At 35.8% G+C, this 25,895-nt stretch overlaps 1 protein-coding gene across 3 annotated transcripts in view; it reads left to right on the forward strand.

The window, feature by feature from the left end:
* The window catches only part of METTL25 (methyltransferase like 25), a 91,976-nt gene extending 67,094 nt beyond the window's left edge, over positions 1 to 24,882 (forward strand). Inside the window, exons 9-13 of one of the 3 annotated variants that reach the window (XM_036456520.2) lie at positions 3,268 to 3,361; positions 18,115 to 18,189; positions 18,758 to 18,829; positions 20,390 to 20,500; positions 24,765 to 24,882. In XM_036456520.2, coding sequence (XP_036312413.1) covers positions 3,268 to 3,361; positions 18,115 to 18,189; positions 18,758 to 18,829; positions 20,390 to 20,482 — 334 coding nt within the window. In that variant the 3' untranslated portion in view covers positions 20,483 to 20,500; positions 24,765 to 24,882. Of the gene's footprint in view, positions 1 to 3,267; positions 3,362 to 11,207; positions 11,226 to 18,114; positions 18,190 to 18,757; positions 18,836 to 20,389; positions 20,619 to 24,764 lie in introns of those variants that run through there. The other 2 variants (XM_045588303.1, XR_004991145.1) reach the window with 2 other exon arrangements.
* The last annotated feature ends 1,013 nt before the right edge of the window (positions 24,883 to 25,895 follow it).

The raw sequence follows: 25,895 nt of genomic DNA on the forward strand, positions 1-25,895 counted from the left end.
CATGGTGTGGCTTCTCATCTCCCTAATTTCATTTCTATTGTTTTTTTCCTTTAGTTATGTCTATATTTATGTTCTCACTATTCCTTAAAAATGCCAGAAGGACTTCTACCTTGGTTCTTTGCCTATGACATATCCTCTGCCTGGAATGTGCCTCCCCAGATATCCACATGGCTAGCTCACTCTCTCTTCAGTTTTTTTTTTTACTCTGAATTATCATGTCTAGTTATTTTTCCCATCACTCCTCTGTCACTTCATTTCTGTCCTCTCTCCATCATCATCAGCTTATCATCAAATCTTTTTACTAATTCATTATATATTTTACTTAGTTGTTTCATTGATAGTGCCCCAACTAAAATGATGCTTTGTTTACTACAAGTGTTAGAATCGATAATCTTGTTCTATAGTATTTTAGAAATGCTTTGGAAAGAGAGTAAATTAGATTTTGATTTTTCTATAACAGTGTTCTCTAGATTATTGTCCTGAAGATCAGTGATTCTGTGAAAATAGTTTGAGAGAAAAGAATTTTTTAATCAAGTAAATGCTTTAATGTAATATTATCTTCTTTAAAATTACCAGTGCCCATTCATATTTTAAAGACATTGAATAATTTGGTGAGAGAAGACATAGTATAACGGTTAAGGACATCACACGAACTCTACTGCCCGGTTTTAAATCCCAGACCTCACTAGGTTATTACACTGTGACCGTGGGCACATTACCCAACATCTTTTTGTCTGTCTTACCATTTTTAAATTGGGAATAATAACAATGCCTACCTCAAAGGGATGCTGTGAAAAATAAGTTAATATCCTCAAAGTATTTAAAACCATTCCTAGGACATAGTGATTGCTATTATTATGAAAATAAATACATTAAACTTTATTGAAACCAATATTTATTAATACTATCTTTCTTTTCCCAAAACTCTGTACATAATTAATATTTGTAGCACTAAGTGTTTTATGGGGCACACTTTAGGAAACACAGAAATAACTTGAAAATAATTATTCTAACATCTTCTAAGAACTTATTTGTGATTTATGTAATAAATAATGCATGGGGGGTGGGGCAGCCCAGCCTGCACCCTCTCCGATCTGGGATCCCTCTCACAATCCAGGACTGCTGCTCCCAACTTCTCGCCTGTCTGCCTTCCTGATTGTCCATGATCGCTTCTGCCTGCCAGCCTGATCACCCCCTAACCACTACCATGCCAGCCTGATTGATGTCTAACTGCTCCCCCATCAGCCTGTTTGGCCCCAACTTCCCTCCTCTGCTGGCCTGGTCACCCCTCATTGCTCTCCCCTGCTAGCCATCTTGTTTCACCCCCGGTTCCCCGTTCACCATCTAGTGATTAGTGCCTGGACGGCCGGCTGGGGAAAGAAACCGAGAAGTCGGCTATTCCTGCCTGCTTACCAGTTACACACACACACACACACACACACACACACACACACACACACACACACACACGTTTCAGGCAATGGGAACCTGCTGGCGGGGAAAGAGACCAAGAGGTGGTCAGTGCGCCTCATAGTAACTGGTCCAGTGATCGTAGATAGCTTTATGGTATGGAATCAGAGAGAGCTTGTGTTTTGGAGTATTTTGTTTGTTTGCTTGTTTTTTTCAGTCAGAAACTTGAGCATTTTCATATGATAAGTATAAAGACTCAGTGAATAAAGAGAAGTGGAAAATACAAAACAGGAGTCAGAAAAAGATGGCATCCAGGGAACCTTAGGAATTTTCTGACAGAAAACAATTATATTAACTGGACTCAATCTTTGGATAGTTCGTTTAACCTCTCTGTGATTTAGTTTCACCATCTCTAAAATGGGCGTAAAAATTTGACCTACCACCCGGGGTAGTTTTAAGGATTAAATTAGTAAATGCAGCAAAGAGACCCTGACAAATACTAAACATGAAATAAATGTTAGCAGTTATTTGTTTTGTTTATATTGCACTTTTCCTTATATATCTGATCAGTGATTCTTTATATATTTCAAATTATACTTTCTTATTTGTGTAGTTAAGCTTGCCTATATTTTTGTCTACTTGATTAATATATAGATCAGTTACAGTAGTAATGTATTTTTATATTATAGTCTAAGTAGATGTTTTTAGTTCTGTAAAACATCTTAAAAGTCTTTCTAAGAGGACAAGGTGGATGTTAATATTAAATGACATCTTTTTCTAGCCACACAGTTAATCAACTCAGTATTCTGTGATATATAAGATGTATATATCTGTTATATGATATCTGTTATACACACACACACACAAAAATGTAAGTATGTGTAGAATCTGAGAATTACCTGAAAACTGATAAAATATATAATTTCTGCTTTCTGGAACCTATACCTATTTAAATGACCATTTTTTGAAATCATTCTTTTGCATAGGGAAATAAATAAAAATGGTGCTCTAAAAAAATAATATAGCAATATATTCAGGAATGAAGGGGACAGGCTTCAGTCTTACCTTGGAAGTAACTATAATGATCAGGACCTGAGGTAATAAAAGTGGAATTAAGGTGGCTGTCTAGAACCAAAGCTGAAGTAATATATTTAAGGTATACTTCAATGGAAGAATTGATAGAACTTAATATTTAATTAATCTTAGGGATTAATATATATATACTGTCAAATATAAATGAGCTTTTATTCATTGTTTTTGATATATGGATGTGACGAATTTTTTATTCCCTTGGTTTTTACATTATTCCTAAACTGCAACCAAATTTGTAAGATATAATAGTCTAGCATTAAATTTATTAAATTTTAAACCTTCCCACGAAATTTTGTTTAAACCATAATGAAAATCTGCAGGGCATAAGTGAGATCAAGTCAGACCCAACTCAGTGTTTTGGTGCTTGATCAATGGCTGGCACTGAAGAAGATTTCTTTGCATAGCCATTGAATTATCACCAGTTAGCAGATGGTGCAATGAAATGCACACTGTAATGTTGAGCCCATAAAATTAAAATATGTTTTGTTGCACAGTGGAAAATTTTGAAAGATTATAGTTCCCATTAAAATTGAGACTTTTTAGTACTATAAATTTACATCTTTCTCATAGTATTGCCTTCATAAAGTTGTCTTTCACGGTGTATATGGAAGGAATTCTCAAAAGGGAATCTCAAATATTGTGTAATGTGTAATTTTAAAATGTTCACAATAAAATTACTACGTTTTTTTTTTATCACATCTGGATCTTGTGCCATATACACAGAAGACATTTTTAAATATTTTGTGATTCAATTTTGTTTTATAGTGATCGATATGTTGGTAAAACTTATTCCAAATCCTCTTCCTTTCTGGATTATGTCAGAAAGTCTCTAAAGAAGCTTGGATTAGATGAATTTAAGGTCAGTATATGATTACCCATTGTCTTCATGAAAACAGGAGAATTTCTAGGGGTAATGAATTGATATAATACAAAATCATTTGCCTTCTATTTTTCTCTCATTTAGTGAAAACATTATAAATTATTAATATATTGAAACCAAACCTCCATTACCTTTATTTCAGTTTACCTTTCCTGTCACTGTGGATAGTTTGCAATCCTACACCTTCTAGAAATTCCCCTTTTAGGTTTATTCAAGAAAAAAGATGCCAATTCTCAAATCAAAATGAGAATTGTAAGTAAAGCAAGAGACAATGACTTTAATTTTGAACAGCTTATATTTATAGGATTATATAGCTAATTACAACTAAACATCTTAAATTCAAGAAGCCTTTAATCTAAGCTAATAATTGAGAACATATTACTGAAGACAAAGAGTTAAGCCAATTGACTATCAATAATAAATATTCTAACACTGAGAAAAAAAATTCTCAACATGATTTACCTAAAATATTTAGTTTTATATTTAAACTTATATTAGTTTAGCTTAGGATCACTCTGGTATTTTGATTGATTATAAGTTGAAATAAAGAATAAAATAAAGGAATGAACTATATTTCTAAAAAGAGAAAATACGGTATTTTCAGATACAGTTATTTTTAGTTATTATAACTAAAGCTAAATGTTATTTTTAGTTATTATAACAATTATTCATTTACTCTCCAGTGCTTTATTGCTTAAAGCAAGCAGACTGGTATGAAACAGTTTTCTTCCCCTGTAAAATTACTATTTTAAAAAAGCATTTCTAACTCATAGGATTTAAGAAAGATTAAATGAGGTAATATACAAAAAGACTGAGTGAACATAGGGTTTGTTTATAGTAAATGCTAACTAAAGAGTATTAGTGTTTATTCTGATTTTTGTATATTTACTACTTATCATGGCACCATTAATATGACTCCTATAAGTATATTTATTAAGTCACTAAAATGAACATCCTTCTAGTCCTGAATAAATTAACAAGAATAGATACTTTTATTATAGTTATTTTATTTCTAGATTTTTGTAAAATTTAATTAGACCGATCTTCCTTCTAATTAGTATAAATTAATGCATATTTTTATTGCTGTCTCAATTTCATGTCTTGAATTTAATATCAAGATCATAAACCTATGCATTATTTTCACTAATAAAAAGCTAAGTTTATATTTGAACTAAAAATATATTATCCTTTGCAAAAAAACAAACAGTAAAAATCCAGAAAGAATATTACTTATCCTTTCAGATGGCTTTTTCTTCCTAGACTTGTTTTTAAAAATGATACTGGTAAATGTTCCTTAATATGCTTATTTTGTTACTGATAAGAATATTAATAATAGTTTATCTTTATTAAGTACTTACTATGTGATAGTTTTGCTAAGGACATTCAACTTTAACTCATTTATTCTTCAGAAAACATTTACAAATGATACTATTATATTTCCCAATGTAATGATCTAGAAAGAAAGGCTCAAAAAAAGGCAATCAGTTTCCCAGGGTCAAAGAGCTAGCAAGTGGTAGAACTGGACCTTAAACACAGGTTCAACATCGAAACTTCAACATTAACCACTACCATACTGAGAAGTGAAATTGGAAACAAAGTGAGAGACTAATGTAAATGAGTGTCACCATGTAAAATTAGTCTTAACATTATCCTATCTAATAAAGAGGGAATATGCTAACTGACCCTCATGCTGTCGCAAAGATGGCAGTGCCCACAGCCAATAAGGAGGGAATATGCTAATTAACTGTCCCACCCTCAAATATGGCAGCACCCACAGCCATAAGATGGTGGTGCCCAGTCCCTTCAGCCCCATCAAAGCGGCAAGTGTGCAGCAAGGGCGGGCCCATGGTCCGGCCATTCTGTGTGCCTGCCTCCAGAATCCCCCAGTCTCCTCAGACCCCCAGCCACCCAGAACCGGCCTGAGGCTTAGGCAAGCCTCAGGTGTCAGCTGCCCAGCCACCTAGGGCCAGCTTGAGGTGCAGGCAAGCCTCGGATGGTGGCTTCCCAGACACCCAGGGCCGACCTGAGGTGCAGGCAAGCCTCAGATGGCGGCTGCCCAGCCACCTAGGGCTGCCCAAGGCTCAGGTAACCAGGGCCAGCTTGCGCTGCCAGCAGTGGTAGCAGCAGATGTGTGATGGGGTGTTGCCTTCCCCTTATAGCCATGTTGTTTCCCACCCCTGAGGACTCTTGAACTGTGAGAGGTGACAGGCTGGGATGGGGGATCACCCTTCCTCCAGTGCATGAATTTTCATGCATTGGACCTCTAGTTAGTTAATAAAGACAAAAATAGTGCCTCACTAATGTTCTCATAATACTATTGAAACTCATTGAAAACAACTATGTGGAATAAAATTGTTTAGAAAAACAAAAAAGGAACAGGAAAGTACAGAATAATATGAGGTGTTTAAAAGGATGTGCTGATGAGAGGAAGTAAATAGCTAAGTTTATGTAATTTGGGCTTTGTTTGTTATGGGTATTTGGGGCTTTTTGTTTGTTTTTTTGGCCTGTTTTAATTTTAAACAATAGGAATTGAGAGATTTGTATTTATCAGGCAAGAGTGGTTGGAAATAGAATAAGTAATTAAAACCAGACTTTTATTTCCAATCCAATACAAAATCCTTTTTTTTTCTTCCACATGAAGTATCAGTGCTAAAATGAAAGTTTTAACCACAAGCACAATAAAAAAGCCACTTATGTATATGTATAGTTTTATTTTTTTAATAAATTATCAAATTTAGTAATTTGACTACTAAAAAGTATCAAAACCACTTAACTTTAAAAGAGTAAATATGACAAAATATTTAAAAGATCTTTGACTAAATTTATAATTGTTTGTTAACAAACTGTATAATTGAAAGTGTGATTCATTGATGTATTTCTGAACTTTTAAAGTACATTTTTTCATATGTAAAACTATGTAAGCAGATGAAGTTCCTAGAAAATCTCCTAGCATGGTCTGGATACATTTTTAGTCTCAAGAAATCATGTTAAAAGTGGAACTACACAGAGAACAGTCACAGACAAATTATTCCAGGGACCAGAGCTGCCTGTGCTGGGTACAAAAGAGGCTCTCGGCAGCTTAAAAGATTAAGTTCTGTAGTCAGTTGTGAAAGACAGCTTTGGACATTTTCTATTAGAGCAGGATTTCTGAATCTCAGGAGTACTGACATTTGGATTATCCTTTGTTGTGGGGTGTGTCCTGTGCATTGTAGGATGTTTACCCACTAGATGTCAGCAGTAACAACCTAGTGCTAATAATAAAAAAATTTTTTTTTTTTTTTTAAAGCCTCCAAACATTGCCAAAAATGCTCCTAGGGGGCAAAATCACCGTGGTTGAGATCCATGTTTGAGCATTTGTCACCTGGGTAATTCCATTTGCAGTCATTTAACATCCCCATTATAAACTCCATGTTTAAGAAAAGAAAGAAAAAATCCATGTTACCCCAGGAAGTTTGGAGAGGTGAAGCAGGAAGGAAGCAGTGATTTTTAAGAGTTTTGATTCAAAATGATACCCTCCTGGGTCTTTGTTTTGTATAGCCCTAACTACCTAAGGATGATATTGTTTTAGCTGCACATAATATATAGGTCTATTTAAGAAGAGAGTGTAGATTTTACAGTAAAGGTAAGCCTGACGGACTCTATACTACTGAAAACAAGTTGTTGCAGAACACCAACTCCTTATATCAGCAGGTATAGTGTTTATTAGATGGATTTTTAGAATGAAATGTTATAGTAAAATTCAATTATCATTTTAAAATATGTTAATAGGACTTTATCCTAGTGACAGGCTTTACCTAGACCTAAAATAAATAAATAAATTAATTAATTAATACTCTCTATCTTCTGTCCCAAACTTTATCTCATTAAATTTCAGAAAAACTCCAAAATCATCTTTAAGGATTTATGTTTTTCTCATGATGATCCACAGCACTTTAGCTTCTTTTGTATTATTTTTCTGTCTCCTTTCCCATGCATGTGTGAGCACGCAAACACACACACTCACACACACACACACACACACACACACACACACGTAGGATTTTAAAAGAATCATTACAGGAACTGTTTGCTAGACACAAAATGAACTGTAGTATTGTCCATAAGAAGAGGGGAATAAAAGGTGCTTACGTTCTAGAGTGTGTGTGTGTGTGTGTGTGTGTGTGTGTGTGTGTGTGTGTGTGTGAGAGGGGGGGGGAGGATAGCGGGGGAGAGAGAGAGATGTAATGGATATTCAAATAAATTAAGAATTTCAAGTATTAAATTGATAGGAGGGGTTTATGCTGTTGAATGGACAAAGTTGAAATCCATCAAGCTAGAACTTTAGTGGAAGTAGATAGAGGATAATTCAGAAAAATATCTTCAGATATTTTTCCAAAGCAGGTCAGCAAAAGCAAAACTTTTGAGACTGAAATCATTTAATTATTCATCAATAAACACTTATTTTGAAGAATCTCTCATATGCCAAGAAGAGTGAAAACTGTAACTACAAAGATAATTAAGACCTAACTCCTGAAAAAAGAAAATGAATAATTGTAGCCTGAACTTATAATAAAGTACAGTGGAGGCATAGGGGAAAGGAGTGACTTTCTCTACCTGTGAAGATTTTACAAACCATTTTGGTGCCTTAGCTTGGTCTTAAAGGATGCCTAGGAGTTGGCTTAGCAAACGAGGTGGGAAGGTTGGGAATGAGAAATTCATTTCAGGTGTGGGAGGTGGGAAGGACTTCTGCAAAACCACAGAGATGTGAAGAACATGTTTCTGGACTCAACGTTGCTGGAACATAAAGTGAGTAAGGGAGGCAGTGGTGAGAGATACGGTTAAAGATAGGGCACATGTGGAGGCCAACTAGACTGATCTTTGGAAGTTAAATCAGAGACTGATCAGGACTAAGCATAGTAGTTTAATGCAGGTGGGACAGCAGGAATTGTTCCACAGTTGGCCAACAATAGATGTAAGGAGCTCATAAACTTTTTCTTGTGGTAATGTATTCAGTAATGATCTAGATCGAATGAAAACCTCTAACCGTAAGGAAACAATGGATTCCTGATACAGATTAAATTTATGAAAAACCTGTCATCTTTGCTAACATGAGAAAAACATGTGCATTATTCCTATAAATAAGTTCCTGATGCTTTTTGCAACCACCAATGTAATAATTGACTCACAGGAAAATCATTCATTGATGTTACAACCGTTGGGTAAAAGATTTGGGGGGAATAAGGTATTTACAGTCTCAAAGTACCTCCCACAGATGATGTATTAATTACACAAGTGAATAAGCCTGGTCAACATGCTATACCAAGTGATCAAAGTTAGCATCACCATTAATGGAACAAAATGACATCATCTGACCCTATCTTTTACAGCATGTACTTAAAAGCATCAATCCCAGATGTGGCATTGCATTTGGTTGTCATGTCTCCAGTCGCATTTAATCTGGAACAGTTGCTCAACTCTTGTTTTGTCTTTCATGACATTGACATATTTTGAAAAGGCCAGTTGTCTGAGTGTTTCCTTATGAGTAGATTAAAGTTATATATTTGGGCAGGAATGTTATATAATGGCTTTTGTTCCCTCCCAATGCATCTCTATATCAAACATTCAAGCCCCATCTCTATATCAATTCAAATCACTACCTACAGTAGTTCATCCCTATAGGGATGCATTATCAGAATTATCCTATCTAATAAAAGAGTAATAAGCAAATTACTATTCCTCTGCCACACCCACAAGCCATGCCCACCAGCCAATCAGGAGTGAATATGCAAATTAACCCAATCAAGATGGCTGTGGCCACAGAGCCAGCAGGAGGCTTGGGTTTCCCTGGCAATGGAGAAAGCCAAGCTTTTTGCACACCCTGGCCAGCTTAGGCCTCTACTCAAGACTACAAAGTTTCAATTATAGAAGATAAATAAATCCCAAATATCAGGACCTCCGCTTGGTTGCCAGGGGATGTGGCCAGCCTGCAAACCACTACAGGCCCCTTGCCCAAGCTGTCTCACACCCCAAAAAAACCCTGCCCTGATCCAGGACACCCTTCAAGGCCAACCAGCTGACCCCCACCCATGCACCAGACCTTTATCCTATTTAATAAAAGTGATATGCAAATTGACCGTCACTCCAACACACAAGATGGCTGCCCCCATGTGGCTACAACAAGATGGCCAGCATGAGAGGGCAGTTGGGAGGGACCAGGTCTGAAAGGGAGGGCAGTTGGGGGCAATTAAACCCACAGGGGAGGGCAGTTGGGAGGGACCAGGCCTGCAAGGAAGGGCAGTTGGAGCTGATCAAGCCTGCAGGGGAAGGCAGTTAGGGATGATCAGACCTTCAGGGGAGGGCAGTTAGGGGCAATCAGGCTGGCAGGGGAGCAGATGGGCAGGGATGATCAGATCTTCAGGGGAGGGCAGTTAGGGGCAATCAGGCTGGCAGGGGAGTAGATGGGCATCAATCAGACTGGCAGGGGAGTGGTTAGGGAGTGATTAGGCTGGCAGGCAGAAACGGGCAATCAGGAAGGCAAGCAGGCAAGCATTTGGGAGCCAACAGTCCTGGATTGTTAGAGGGATATCTGGTAGGATCAGGCCTAAATGGGCAGTTGGACAACCATTAAGGGGTCCTAGATTGGAGAGGGTGCAGACTGGGCTGAGAGACAAAGCACACACACACACACACACACACACACCTTGTGCATGAATTTCGTGCATTGAGCCTCTAATGAATAAATAATTTCCTTTTGCCAAGATTTTAGGAAGAATGAAATGCAGCTATTTGATTGCAAGGAGTAAAGATTTACTCAGCTTTGTTTCAATAATTGGTGAGAGGTTTTTCCAGAAATTGTATACTTACAAACAAACAGACAAAGAAACAAAAAAACTAGTCTCTCATCTTCACAATAACCCAGAAAGATATGCAGCTTCGCCTCATTAGGATGTACTTTGTTAGTGGGAGCGGGATTCAAAACATGGTGACTGACTTACTGTTACCTTTTTTTTTTTTTAGAAATAATTTATGTTTTCAAATCCTTCACCATTATAGTGATTCACTCAACTACCAACTATTTCATTCTTTGTCCTAGATCATTTTTCTCTATAGATTTTTGCTTAGCAAATGGGTTGTTTATTCATGATTGTGCTTCTCACCTTCAACAAACTGTGCATATCACTTTCAGTCTCCATACCCTGCCTCATATTGAACAGGCTTATTCACCTTTGTAATTAATAAATCATCTGCGGAAGGTACTTGGAGACAGAAAAAGAAGGTCTAGTTAATTAATTTGGTTTCTTTCATAACTGTTTGCATAGACTTTTTATTCTCCACCATTTCATCAGCTGGGCCACCAGAGAGGACTATGCACTCTTTGCTCTGCACAAAGGCATCTAACTAAGAGCAAAGTAGAGCTAAAATTATCGCCCATCTTCCTTTTATGATAGGTGCATTGGCATCTACCACAAGGAAGGTGATGGAGTATTTTTTTTTTTTTAATTTTTCACAAAGACACATATCAACTAGCAGCAGCAGCCCTGTCATAAGTCACAAGTACCCTAAATCCAGTAAGGTGAGAGGTGAGAGAGAGGAAGTGTGTGCCTGTGGAAGACTTCTGCGTGAGCTGCAGCTCCATGACCCTTTCCCTCAAGCAGGAAGACACTAACAGGAGTTAATCCTGAGTATTAACTTATTTAGTACAAGGCTATTTTTGGATATTCTACAACACAATATTAAGAAGCTTTTTATGTTATCTGAGTTCTGTTATACAATAATCTACATAAGTTGTTTAATTTTTCATGATAGGATGATCTCCAAAGAACATTCGTTTTCTTTTTTACCTTAGCAATCAGGAGACCCAAAGGTCACTTTATCTTTGAGTTCAGCAACTGTCCTTAGCTAGGTTATTTTGGTATTATTATATTATTTTCTCTTAAAAATTTATCCTTTCTTTAATGGCCCTACTACTATGTTTTTGTGTTTCATATTATACACCACCTCAAATCGTCCTTGCATATAAGCACATCATTAATCATGTTTCTTTTAACTTATGATTATGTAGATATGGAGCAATTAAATTTGGGGGGGAAACAAGTATTGACAATTAAACTTCTTTGAAATTGTGATCAAAAAGAATATGTCAAAACTATATGCAAAGACCAAGTCTAATAACATTTTAATGCCAAATTCACAGAAGATAAAAGGATGTTTTCATTAAGCAACAGGACATTCTTATGTAATATAAGTCTAATTCTACATTATAGCCATATTGCCTATAAAAACCATATTTTTAAATATATTTTGATTGATTTCAGAGAGGGAGAAAGATAGAAACATCAATGATGAGAGAAAATCATTGATCGGCTGCCTCCTGCATGGGGATAGAGTCCGAAATCCGGGCTTGTGCCCTGTCTGGGAATCAAACCTTGACCTTTTGGTTCATAGATCGATGCTCAACCACTGAGACATACCCGGCTGGGCTAAAAATCATCTTTATTCTCCCAGCTAAGCACAGAGAAGCATTAGATATAAAAATGTCTCCGTGACAACCAATAACTCTAGGGAGTAGTAGAAGATATAATCATTGAAAGAATAGGAAAACGCATCACACCTTTTATTTTTTATTTAAGGAAGAAAAATAAGAGCTGCTTAGTTATTTTATTAATGCTGTTAATATAGGAAAAAACATTAATTTCAAAATTACATTATTTTGGTTTATTAGAATTGTTAGTTTACAAAAACCGCAATTAACTTATTTAATTCAAATGAAAATGTATGTAATATATGCTATGTCAATAATCAATTTTAGAATAGATTTTAGCTGAATTTTATATGTAGATAGTGTTAAATTCAAATTTTATTTTCATCAGCTAGTAATTGAACAGGTAGTATAACTATTAAATATGGAGAGTACTTTATGCATTACATTTTACTTTCTTTTTAAGAAAACCTGCATATTTACTGTCCATAATTTCAAGCTTAGGGGGATTAGTTATACACGTAATTACATAATTTCTAAAAGTAAGAGTAAACACCCTGGCGTCATTCCGATTCACCAAGGTTGTGAGTTCAATCACTGCCAGCTTTACATATAAGAATCAATTGATATTCCTCTTTCTCTCTCTCTCATTCTCTCTCTCTCATCTCTCTACCTCTCTTTTTCTCTCCCACTCCTTTCCTCCCTCCCTTCCTCTCTCTCTAAAAATCAATAAATTTAAAAAGTAAAAGTAAGCATCACCTTTGTGTGTGTGTGCCCCAGAACCTTCTCACTGACACTAATCTTTTGAGTGATCACATGGATACCTTTCTCTGTCAACCAACTTGAGACTATCAGGCCCACGTCAGCTTCATTGCCACTCCCTAGACTGGACGCCTTAAACCCACATTCACCTACTTTAATTCTTGAGCTAATCATGAGTTCCCCAAGGATATATCAGCATCTTCAATCCCCCCATCTAATGTTGACAACTATGTCACTAACTCATCTTCTGATCACAAAGGATATGGGAGGGTTCTCTGAATAACTGTATATCTCATTTATTCACCATTTCATGTTAAGTTGAAATGTGGTCCAACTTTGCTTATCTGGACCCCCTTATGTAAAGCTATAAAAAAAAAAGACAATTTTAATTAATAAATACATGGAAAAGAGACAAGTCTCCCATGGAAAATAATTCCTTAAGTATGGGCTGCACAGAATGAATTTTTTCCAAAGCATACAGTGTAGGAAGGGCAATAAAGAATTTTATAGTGAAGAAATGTGACAAACATTATCTCAGCCAGGTAATCAAGGTCAACATCAACAGTGATAGGTCATATTGACAGTGTGTGCCTTTGACATAATGTAGGAACATTAACCTTCTTTGGTCTTTCTCTCAAAAACCCATAGCCCTAGTCAAATTATGAGCAAAACATCTGACAAATCCCAGAAAAGGAAAATTCTGCAAAATGCCTGATAAGTACTCCTCAAAGCCGCCCAAGTCATCAAAATCAAGACAAGTCTGAAAAATTCTCACAATCAGTAGGAATAAGTGCAATGTGGTGTCCCAGGTGGGGTCCTGGAACAGAAAAAGGACATTAGATAAAAATTAAGGAAATCTGAATAAAATATGGATTTTAGCTAATAATAATGTATCAATATTGGTTCACGTATTATAACAGAAACCTTTATTGTAATGTTTAATAGGGACAAGTAGATATGTGAAAACTTATCTTTGAAATTCCTGTAAATCTAAAACTTTAAAAATATAGTTTATTTTACAAAGAACAATATGAGAAAAGCTAGTTTTTGAGCCTTTGTGTCAGACACTGTGCTATAAAGCTTGGTTTATGTTAGCTCACTGAAGACTACGGATGACCTTATGAAAGGAGGAGTTACCCTCATTTTATTGGTGAGGAAATCAAAACAGGTAAAATGGATTTCCTAAGGCCAAAATCTAGGAAATTTGGGATGGAAAGATTCCAATTCAGACTGTCTAACTCTAGAACCCATGCTCCTTTTTGTCATCCTCTATAATAAAAGCCCAGTGACCATAATGGCAGGGCAACCAGAACGATTGTCTACCAGTCATTATAATGCGCACTGACCACCAAGGGCCAGACACTCAACGCAGGAGGAGGGAGAGGGGGGCACAGTAAAGCCTGGAGGCGCATGTTATGGCCCAGGGATCCCAGGAACTGTAGGCTGAGCTTGCTTTCCCTCAAAAAAAGAAAAAAACAGCCTGCGTTGCCACCAGGGAAAGACCTGCTCCGGGAGGGAAAGGCCTCCTTAGTCCCCACTTGGCCCGGCTGGCGTGCCGCAGGCTTGTAGGGACTCACTGGTGACGTATAGGAAGCTCAGCCCCTCATACTCCAAAGCCGGTTGCACCCACAGCTGCTCCCCATCCCGCTCCATGGCAGATGCAACACTGCTGGGCTTCCTCACTTCCAACTTTCAGCTTCTGGCTTCCTGCCCACCCCTTCATGTACTGCATGCACTTGGGGGCGTGGCTTCAGCGGAGCCCTCCCCCCTCTTCCCCCCACCCCAGCCAATATTGCTGCACAGCCAGAGAGGGGCAGGACACAGCCACCAGCGCGCTGGCTGGGCATTGATTTGGCCATGTGACTGACATCCATGTGCAGTTACACTGCATGTTTACATTTTGTAGGCAAGCAGGGCAGCCTGCTCCTGCCGCCCGCATCACCTTCTAGGCTAAGAGAGGCCTGCTAATCTCCGTGTTTCTCCTCCCGTCTGGAATCAAAACCTCTTGGGAATGAATGATCCCAGCAATGGCCCCAACACATGCTCAGTGTCACTGTCACAGACATCCCCAGTCATTACAGCCAGTTCCTCAGCCCGCAGTGCCCTGCTCCACCCACTGCCACCCCTCACCTGTCACCCACTGAGGACCACCTTATGTTATCCTGTCTGAAATGTGAGCAAGATCTCAAATGACCCTGTCAATAGCTCCCTTGCCCTACATTTCTTCCTTTAAAAACCTTGCATTATAAAATTATATTTGATTAATTTTGGAGAGGGAAATAGAGATAGAAACTTCAATGATGATAGAGAATCATTGATTGGCTGCCTCCTGCACATTCCAAACTGGGGATCGAAACGTCCCCTGGCCCCTCCCCCAGCCAGCAGTCCCCCAGTGATGGCAAGGCACGGAGGGAAGGAGCAGGGGAGGCAGGGTACCATGGAGGAGTGGGGCACCTAGAGCAGCGTTGGTGTCTAGCATCTGTTCCTTCCACACCTGGCCTGGCCACCGTCATCTCTTCTCCTGACCCCACTGGGTCTCTCAGGTCCTGATGAGCCTGACCTCGATTGGCCCTGATTGCCCTCCTGGCCTAGGGACCCCACCTGTGCACGAACTTCATGCCCCGGGCCTCTAGTTTTTGTATAACTTGATAACAGACAGGGAGCAATAGAAGAATGTTTATAGTTTTCAAAACTAGTGGTCGTCAGACAAATAAGTCTATCAGGAAGAAGAAAGAGGAAATTTGTGCTAACCAACAGACAATAAATGCACATCTAAACTAGACTGAACAATTTAGATCTGCAGTAAAAGCAGAAGAATTTAAGGAATGCTGAATCTCATTGAAGAAAAAGATGCTTATATCCAGAACTTTGACTCTTAAAACTTATACAGACAGGATGAAATTGGTCAAGCATTTGAAATGTGTTGAATAATAACATATTTTTAACACATTGGCTATTTTGAAGATATGATAATTGTACAAAACGTATAAGAACAGTGGGGAAAGAGGGAATCTATAACACCTGAACATTGCTGTGCATTTACTTTATCACCCTAGTTTTTCTTGAGGACTAGATATTTCTCTGAACCCAATCTATATATAGCCCACTGAGTTAATGCCCTATTACACAGCATAACTCATATTACTCCCTTTTTCTGGAGTCTAAGGGATGGGCAGCAGGGAGCAATGGATTTCATGACTAATACTCCCAGTACCACTCAATGTGCACTTAAGTGTCCACGTATGTCTTTACCTAAGAACGCTTTGCACCAAGCAGTACCTCAATTCTGATACCTTCCTTTATCTGTAGGATGTTGGTCCTTCCTAGACTTTCAGTGGCTTTAACACTCAGTAATCTTTAAAATGTGGCAATGGCCTGGCTTGTATGGCTCAGTGGTTGAGTGTCAACCTATGAATAGGAGGAGGTCATGGTTCAGTTCCCAAGTTGTGGGCTCAGTATCCAGTGAGGGGTGTGCAGAACTCAGCCAATCAGTGATTCTCTCTCATCATTGATATTTCTATCTCCCTCTATCCTTTCCTCTCTGAAATCGGAAATCGATACAAATATATTTAAAAATTAAAAATAATATAAAATGAGACTATGAATATATGTATGTTATAGATTGATGTTAGGATTAAATGATATGGCATCTTTATTTTTAGATTTTCCTACAATCTCTGATCTGATCAGTCTGGTAGTTGAGCATTTGATTTACAAAGTTGATTATAGCATGAAATCATACCTTAAACATTGAATATTTTCTTCAAAATATATTAATATACTTTTACTCACCAAACTTTTGGTGTAAGAACAAGGCCATTTGTTTTGCTTTATGAAACAGGTTTGCATATAGTTTCACTATTTGAAATTTTACCTGAAAATTTTGCATCAAACTTATCTATAATGTATAATTTATAATATCCAGCTTTGTTTCACATTAAGTGAAGCAACAGACTTCCATTTTTTAGAGAGCAAGGTGAGATTGTCACTTTTTTCCCCTTCAGAATACACTAAAGCAACAAATAGAGAAACAGAAATACAAACTTCTTTGACAAAATCAGACAGCATGTTAAAACTCAAACCGTGGGTATTGGGAAGTGCAATGAAGGTAAAGAGGGATGCATAAGGATGCCAAGAGAACATGCCTAGGGTTATACAGATCAACAACAAAACCAACATAATGCAGTTCTCTGAAGTAGCATATCCTGAGCTACTTCAGAGAACTGTAAACCAACAATTCCTTGTTTAGGTGGTGCTTCCAGTATGGCATAAATGAGAAACAGAATACTGGAGAACCCAGGCATCACACTGAAACACCATGTTTGTAGGGAGCAGTGTGCTGGTGAGGCAGGATCGAACAAAGATTGTGTGTTGTCCCATAATTGCTGATCTCAGATGGTCAGAGCAAAGTAAACACTAAAGACTAACTTACACACAATTTTGTGAGATGAGAATTTTTTCTTGCTTGAAGTGCAGGTCTGGATCCAATCCAATATACTCTAGTGCAGAAACTTGGTTCAGGCGTATGCATTTGAGTCGAAAATGGGCAAAGTCTTAAAAGGATCTTTATTGGAAGACTACACTAAAAATTGGATGAGACAAAGCCTCACTTTTTTTACTGTTACATTTTTCTATTTTTTTAATTCAAAATAAATTTAGTACAATAAGAAGAGGAATAGGGGCTTTGCAAAACAAACAAACAAACAAACAAATTTATTTATACATTTGCAAAGAAATGAGTACAAAGCTTTTCAGATATTTTACTCTTCTTGTCCAGTCTTTTATTTGTTTTGACCACAACAGTTTCCTCTGGTAACTCTCCTTTATCATGCCTTTCACAGAGGCACTTGACTTATAGAAACAACTTTTTGCATCCATATTTCATTGATCATTGATTACATATTTATTTTATTTTATTACAATACTATAACTAGCATAACAAGTGTAGAAACAAATACAGTTGACTCAGTAAGCAAAAACAGAAAGTGGCCTGCTAACCACAAGGGTTCCCCAGACTGTGGATATCATACGTTTTAGAGAAAGAAAAATCAAAGAGTAATGCTTGTTCAAAGATTAAGTTAGTTGATGTTAGAGGAAATAACCTTGAATATGAATTTGTATCATTATTGTGTTTCTATTATTTTGCATTATTTTCTTTAGATTGTATAGTGTTAGATAGTGTTTTAAATTGTAATTTTATTCAAAAAATGTTTAGTAAGTTTCTACTATGTACCCCTAGCATAAAAACAAATCAGAGTAAATTTTTCATCACTACTGGTTGAACTTCAACAATATTAATAGGATGTTATTGGTAATTTTATTTGTGATGTGCTAAATAACCTATATTGGTACAGCAGAGTTAAGTAAAAAGAATTTTGATTTATATTGATTTGCTTTATGAATATGCTCAGAACTCTTCACATTTGTTATGTTTATTTTACTTTTCCGTGTGTTTGATAAGAAAAAACAATGTTATTTTTGTTAAATATATTGTTGTTGTTTTATCTTGAAGCTGCCAGAAAAAATGATAATGGACTACTACGAGAAGTATAAGCCCAGAATGAATGAGCTGGAAGCTTTTAATATGGTAAATCTCAGAATTAAACATCTAAATTGGGTTTGTTGCTGGATTGAATAGGATCCTATTAAATTTTATTAGGGGGCCAACCAATCTATGTTGTTTTTCTCTTATTATAGAAACACCGTTTGGGATCACTTCCTATTTCAGAACTATATTAGGTGTTAGTAATGTAATAAAGAGAACACATGGTAGATTTCTCTTAAAGTGTATTATAAATGCACTGAAAGAAGTTTCCGAGTTCTTTGAACACATATTGCTCTCAATTCTGTTATTTCACAAGCATTCCTTTTAATGAATTTCATTCTTAGTGCCCATTTAAAAGCTTTCCATCACATGTGTATGATAGCCTTTGGAATCTACCTCAAAGTTACTAAAAGGACATTCTTTTCCTATTATTAAAGGAAACTTTTGATCTCTGCAGTATTCATTTTCTGTAGATGTACAATGGGTATTGAAGATTTGGCCTTATACAAACTTCTATAGATACATTTTTTTAAACATAATATTAAGTTAGTTGGCTACTTTTTTTTTTTTCCTTTTAAGTAATACCATCTTATCTTATTCTTTCTTTTAGTTGAAAGTTGTTCTGGCTCCTTGTATAGAGACATTGATTCTTCTGGATCGACTTTGCTACCTGAAAGAGCAGGTAAGTTGTGTTATTTTTAAATGCATAGTAAAAATCTTTATTAAATTCAGTAATTTGGATCCACTTATATATAGGATAAGTTTCTTTAACACAAACTTAAGATTAAAACATAAGGTGATCTTTGTCATCATATTTTCAAAGTTTAAATATTCATTCCATCTTTTTAAAACGTAAACATGTGCATAACAGATGTTTTCAGCAATGCTGCCATAATAAAGCTTACATTCTTTTAATTGTATGATAATTACTGTACAGTAGGCAGTGAGCATAAATTATCATATATTCCATATTATACAGCTAAAAGTAATAACAACCAGACATAAAAGATATATATATGTTATATTTTGTAAGAATTTGCCTTTTATTTCCCTTTTGAATTTTGGGACATATGCACTCTGCAGTCAGAAACTTCTTTCTGATCAATGAAGACTGCTTCTGTTTTTTTGTGGAGTTTTTTTTCCAATCGTATTTATCTATGTTGAATAACTAAAGATATTGTACTTTGGGCTATCTTTAGGGAAAATGTTTTTTGCAGCTTTTACTTAGCTTTGATCAAAATAAAAGTTTTGTGACCTGTTTAAATTAAACCCATTTGTGGATTCAGGCTGTGTTTCCATTATATAAACCCTTTATTTTAACAGTTCTGTTTTATCATATGGGGAGCTTTGCTTTCTTCTTTTCTACGGGCTACTTGGAACAAATGGATTTTAATAAATGTTTGCTTTTGTTCTAATTTGTATTTATATGGAGAAAAGCAGTTTTTAAATATTTAGAAATGATGTGTTTTCTTAAGCTACTAACTCAAAAAGTACTGTTCTGCAAAGCTTTGGTTCAATTGTAGGTGACAGAATCAGTCCAACTTTGTTCATCATTTTCCTTTTCAAAACAATTTTTATTAACTTAAGTATATAGGTAGTAAAAATGATATGAACAAAGATTAATAGACTGGTAATGAGATAATATAAATAATATAAATATTCATTTGTTAATATTTTTAATGATACCTTATTAAATTAATGCATATTTATTTTGGAATTTAAAATGAACAATAGAAAAAAGAAAATTAGAACTAACAATGATACCACCTTTAAGCACTAACTATTTAATTTTTGGTTTGTTTTTTAGTGCTTCTCTCTAAAATATATATGTGCAGACAGTTTATACTTTATTTAAAATTGAAATCAAATTGTAAATGCTATTTGCATCTAATTTGTTTCATTAATTGAAAATTTTTTCATCTCATTAAATTTACTACAGAAGCTGAATAATGTTTCATCATATAATAATTTAAGTACTACCCAATTGTTATTGGCAAGTTTCAGTTTTCCACAATCACAGCAAATAGTAACCTGTAGTTCACTCTCTGTGTATATCTTTGTTTCCTTAGCATAAATTTCTGAAGGTAAAATTGTGAATGTTAACTTTATTGAACAAAGAATAGTTTTATCTTATATGGTTTGTTTTTACATAGTTTTTAATATTACATTATACAGCCTAACTTCTCTCTCGTTTTTATCTTCAACAAATGGTTTTATTTCTAAATCACTTATCAATTTGCAGGAAGATATTGCATGGTCGGCACTTGTGAAGTTGTTTGATCCTGTGAAATCTCCCAGATGTTATGCTGTTATTGCTCTGAAACAGCAGCAATGATGTCAATAGAAACAAGGTCCACAATAGAAAAGAAGAATCTATTCCTAATTTTTCTTTTCTAAACATTTATGTCATGTTATGTAAATATTTTTAAAACATTGTCTTCCTTGTATTTGAAATAAATAATAAAATAATAGCTAACAACAGGCTACCATAATTCATTTTCTCATTGTCAAAACATTTAATTAAAATAACACATGAAAATATTATAAAAGGATTGATCTACAGCCGAAACCGGTTTGGCTCAGTGGTAGAGCGTTGGTCTGTGGACTGAAAGGTCTCAGGTTCGATTCCGGGCAAGGACATGTACCTTGGTTGCGGGCACATCCCCAGTAGGGGGTGTGCAAGAGGCAGCTGGTCTATGTTTCTCTCTCTCATCAACGTTTCTAGCACTCTATCCCTCTCTCCTCCTCTCCATAAAAAAATCAATAAAATATATTTTTTTAAAAAAAGGATTGATCTACATTCCTGATTTAGTACATAAATAGGACATTGTATTTTGAAACTTGTTTTCTTTTTGTGTTGTTTTTTTAATCCTCACCCAAGGACATTTTCATTGAATTTAGAGAGAGATAAAATGAGCGAGGGGAGAGAGAAAGAGAGAGAGAAATATTGATGTGAGAGCGAAACAGCAATTGGTTACCTCCCATACTCACCCCGACTGGGGATCAAACCTGCAACCTAGGTGTGTGCCCTGGCCTGGAATCAAACCCACAAGCATTTTAATTTATAGGATAATGCTCCAACCAAGTTACGTGATCTGGCTGAGCCTTGTTTTCTGTTCAATATTAAAGACCCTTTATATTTACTATATACCACAGTTTGCCTTTAATTTATTTTTTTTAAAAGAGGAAAAGTATAGGTATGGTAAAATTAGTTGTACTAAAGATTATTTGCCTTTTTCTTCACATTTTGGAAAGACTTTTCATGTTATTAGAGAAGGTTAAAATCCACATTTGAAGGAAAGAAATATCCCGGAACCAGGCCAGACATAGAAAGTGCCTGATATAAATTATATTTTACATTGTGTTTTAATCGAAGTTACATGATGGAATATTCTATGCTCTTTAAGGAATATGCATCTTATAGTGAGATATTTGTTTTGAACGTTTCTTGAGGTTGTTTACCTTAAAATAAAGAGGTGGGTTGGCACTTAATGAAATTGCTTTGTGTTCTGTAAAAAGCCACTGAGTAAAGCATTGGTGAGTGAGAGAAGGTCAGCACTCTGCTCCGTGTGGTACATGTCTCTTTCATTAGCAGAAAACTGGAGGTTTCGGATACACGCGGAAGAGGTGAACAGCTGGACAGTCTTCCTTGTTGCTTAGCTAGAGACTGTATGAAATTCTCCTAACCAGAGATATAACTGCTTTCATAAATGCTGGACTCTATCCACAGATGAGAAGAAAGTTTTGCTTTGAATTTCTATATTAATCTGGAGTTTGCAGCCAATAAATATATGAATGATCAGATACTTTGTATACCTACTATAATATGGGTGAAAGTAGCCATTTTTTTTATTCTGGGGAATTTCAAATATGTAGAAATAGAGAGTAGACTGTAATGAATCCCCATGTACTTATCACAAACTTAACCATTATCAACATTTTACTAATTTTGTTTCATATTTACACATGTGAGCATGCACACAAACACACTCACCACCACAACCCTACTCACCCCCCCGAGAATTTTAAAGCAAATCTCAAGCAGTTTATTATTCTATATAAATACTTTAGTATATATTTCTAAGTTATGGATTTTTTCCATAATAAGCTCTATTCACATTTCCATTATTGGCTCACAAAGTCTTTTATATATCAATTTGTTCAATTCAGAAACAAAATAGGGTTTACATATTTGCATTTGGTTGATGTGTGTCTTTAGGTTGTTTATTTTATATTATTTTCTCATATTGTTTATTAATAGCTATCTCAGAATGGGCAAAAAGCCTTTCCAGCCTACTCTCTTTCCTTTCATAACATACCTTATATGTAAAATTTTAAACTTTTCCCTGCTGCCCAATATTTATAGAATATTCATTTCTCATCATAGTAAAGAAGAAAAGAACTTTATATGTATAAAGCATAGTTTAGAATAGAAAGTTACAACTCTTTCAATATCAATGAAACTACATAGAACTTCCCTTTGTTTTAAAATATTTTTGCAATTTTAATTAATGTTTTCTTTTTATTAATCAGAGGCACATGTTTGAATGAGGCATCTAATCAACATGAGATGGCCTGTATGATCACACTGAGATGATAATATTATGGCAAGAGCAAAGAAATATAATATTTTTGTGGGACTGTAATGTTTGTAGATTTTCATCTCATTAAAACTACTCTTTGAGAACTCATTTTCAGTGGAGCTAGAGAATATGGTGCATTGGTGGGAACATCAGTTCTGGCAGTTCCTTTCTGGGTGAGCTGATATCTTGGAACCTCTATTGTAAAGTGGAGTTTCATATAAAATTTGTTTTATGAATGCCAACCATAAAGCAGAGATTATGGTGTACCCCTGTCCACAAAGAGGCCCCAGTGCCATGAGAAAGACAGACAGTAAAATTACTAATTACAGTAGTTAGAGGCTTAGGGTGGAAAGAGTCAGAGAATAGAAAGAAATCCTCAGAGATTCTTCAAATTGATTGACTTAGGGGAAGAATGGTGTAGTAATATTAGTACCATGGTTTAGATTCCTGTGCATTAAATTGTTTTGTGGCCTTGGATCCATCACTTTATTCAGTGTACCTCAGTTTTCTCATCTCTAAAAGGCTTATAAATATTGATAATAGAACCTATATTAATAAGAGTATTATGAGGATTAAAAGAATTAAAATGTATATTATTGAACTCACTTGAAATATTGTTAGATAACTAGTTAATAAAGCAAAACTATATTTATTAGAACTTTCTGCAATAACAGAAGACTGACCTGACAATCTTCTTTTTTAAATATATTTTTATTGAGTTCAGGGAGGAAGGGAGAGATTGAAACATCAGTGATGAGAAAGCATCATTGATCAGCTACCTCCTGCATGTTCCCTACTGGGGACGCAACCCAGGCATGTGCCCTTGACCAGAATTGAATCTGGGACTCTTCAGTCCACAGGCCGACATTGAGCCAACCGGGTAGGGCTGCTGTGACAAACTTGACAGTCTCTAAAGGGAAAGGGTGAGGAGGCTATTAATAGAACCTGGGAGTCTGGGCTCAAGTGGTTTAGAAGGAGAACAGGCTGGGATTTGGAAAAGTTCATGCCACAATAGTTTTATGATTAGTATCTATAGCAAGGTGAGAGTCTTGAAGCAAGTCTTGATAAGCAAACTGTTGCCTTAGTAAGTGAACTCTTTGCCAAGGTGAGGAGATTGTTTGTTTGAGATAAATGAATATATGGGAATTTCCTGAAGCAACAATGAAGTTATTTAGTAGTTTACAGCTTTATCTTTTCTGGGCAAAGATTTCCTGTAACAAACAAATGAATCATGTTGACCATGTTGTCTCAGTTCTTAGACCCCATTGCTCTCTCCTATTGATGCAGATGCTTGCAGTTCTCAATATAAAAGCACTTCATTTCAGACACTGTGCATAATATAAAAGTAATAGCTGTATTTGTTAAACGCCCGAGGGATAGAAATGGAAAATTAACCATATTTATAACATTGACACAAAATACGTTCTAAATCAAACAATGTGGACTTGATTGTTGGATGAAAAGCATTGACATACATAAAATATTACTTGATGAAATAATCTGTTAAGATTGATGTTTATTCATAGGGTAATTTCTAACTTAGCATATATTCCACATCTATAAGTATAAATGCAAAGACTTGTACAAAAGGCTTTCCCAGCCGAGACCGGTTTGGCTCAATGGATAGAGTGTCAGCTTGGGGACTGAAGGGACCCGGGTTCGATTTCGGTCAAGGGCATGTACCTTGGTTGCGGGCATATCCCCAGTGGGGGGTGTGCAGGAGGCAGCTGATCGATGACTCTCTCTCATCGATGTTTCTAACTCTCTATCTCTCTCCCTTCCTCTCTGTACAAAATCAATAAAATATATTTAAAAAAAAAAAAAAAGGCTTTCCCACAAACAAAAAATGGTTCTTTGATTTGTGGGTTTAGCCACTGTGCATAATTATTATTATTCATATTTATTATTATTACCCCCTTTCAACATACATTGTTATTCTAGAGTCTTTGTCATGAGGTATGAAGTTCAATCCTTCCCTATATGGCTATGAGCTAAATTTATTATTTTTTGTTTTGTTTTGTTTTACCCCTAGCATTCTGCTGCTTTTCTATATTCTTTAAAGTTTTTTTCAAAACACATCTAAATATTTTGTTCAAATCCTAACTTTACTTCATTGTTCTAAAGTCATTTAAAAACACTGTTGTCATTAATTCTTTATTAATGTATGTAATCCAGAGACATACTATTAAAATATGTGTAGGTGGGCAAGCTTGTAATCTTCACTGTTGATGATCCTGACTTAATTAATATTTGGGAGGTCTAGAATTGATAGAAATTATCAAGAAACACAGATGAGGCTCCTGAATATGTCTGTGTATTCCACAGAAGGAATCTGTAACCATGGTGGATTGCATCTCTCCACAATTATCAGGCATATTTCTAAACCTAGCACCCAACACCATGCCTACAGCATAAAATGTTCATGACGAGTATTTCTTTTTTTCTTTTTTTTTAATATATTTTATTGATTTTTTTTTTTTTTTTTTACAGAGAGAAAGAGAGACGGATAGAGGGTTAGAAACATCGATGAGAGAGAAACATCGATCAGCTGCCTCTTGCACACCCCTACTGGGGATGCGCCCGCAACCAAGGTACATGACCTTGACCAGAATCAAACCCGGGACCTTTCAGTCCGCAGACTGACACTCTGTCCACTGAGCCAAACTGGTTCCGGCATGATGAGTATTTCATAATGATTTATCAGTTCTACCTGAAATCACTCACCAAAATGTCCTTTCGAATAGTATCTGATACATTTCTATCTTTATATACCATAAAACATTGATTTTTTGCTTAGGCACTATCCTAAGCATTTTACTTGTATTAATTCATTTAATACCCAGCATAACTCATGAAGTAGGTATATTATTCCCATTGTACCATTGTATAGATTAGGAAATTGGTAGAAGTAAACATTAATGTTCTCTGGAAATAGTAGCATCATTCTTGGCCTCACATTATTTCTACAAACAATTTTGCAAATACATAACTAACTCTGTGTAGGTAAATCTCTGTGAATTAAGCCATAAGAGGTAGATTTTAAATAAATAATAATAATAATAATGTTTTATTTCCACCTAACTCAAAAGAACAGGACAAAAATTAAAAGCAAAGGAGGGTTCACTTTTAATGTATAGGATGTTGAACATTTTTTGTGTATATCTG

The sequence above is a fragment of the Pipistrellus kuhlii genome, unplaced genomic scaffold, assembly GCF_014108245.1.
Source record: "Pipistrellus kuhlii isolate mPipKuh1 unplaced genomic scaffold, mPipKuh1.p scaffold_m20_p_3, whole genome shotgun sequence".
Classification (NCBI taxonomy): Eukaryota; Metazoa; Chordata; class Mammalia; order Chiroptera; family Vespertilionidae; genus Pipistrellus; species Pipistrellus kuhlii.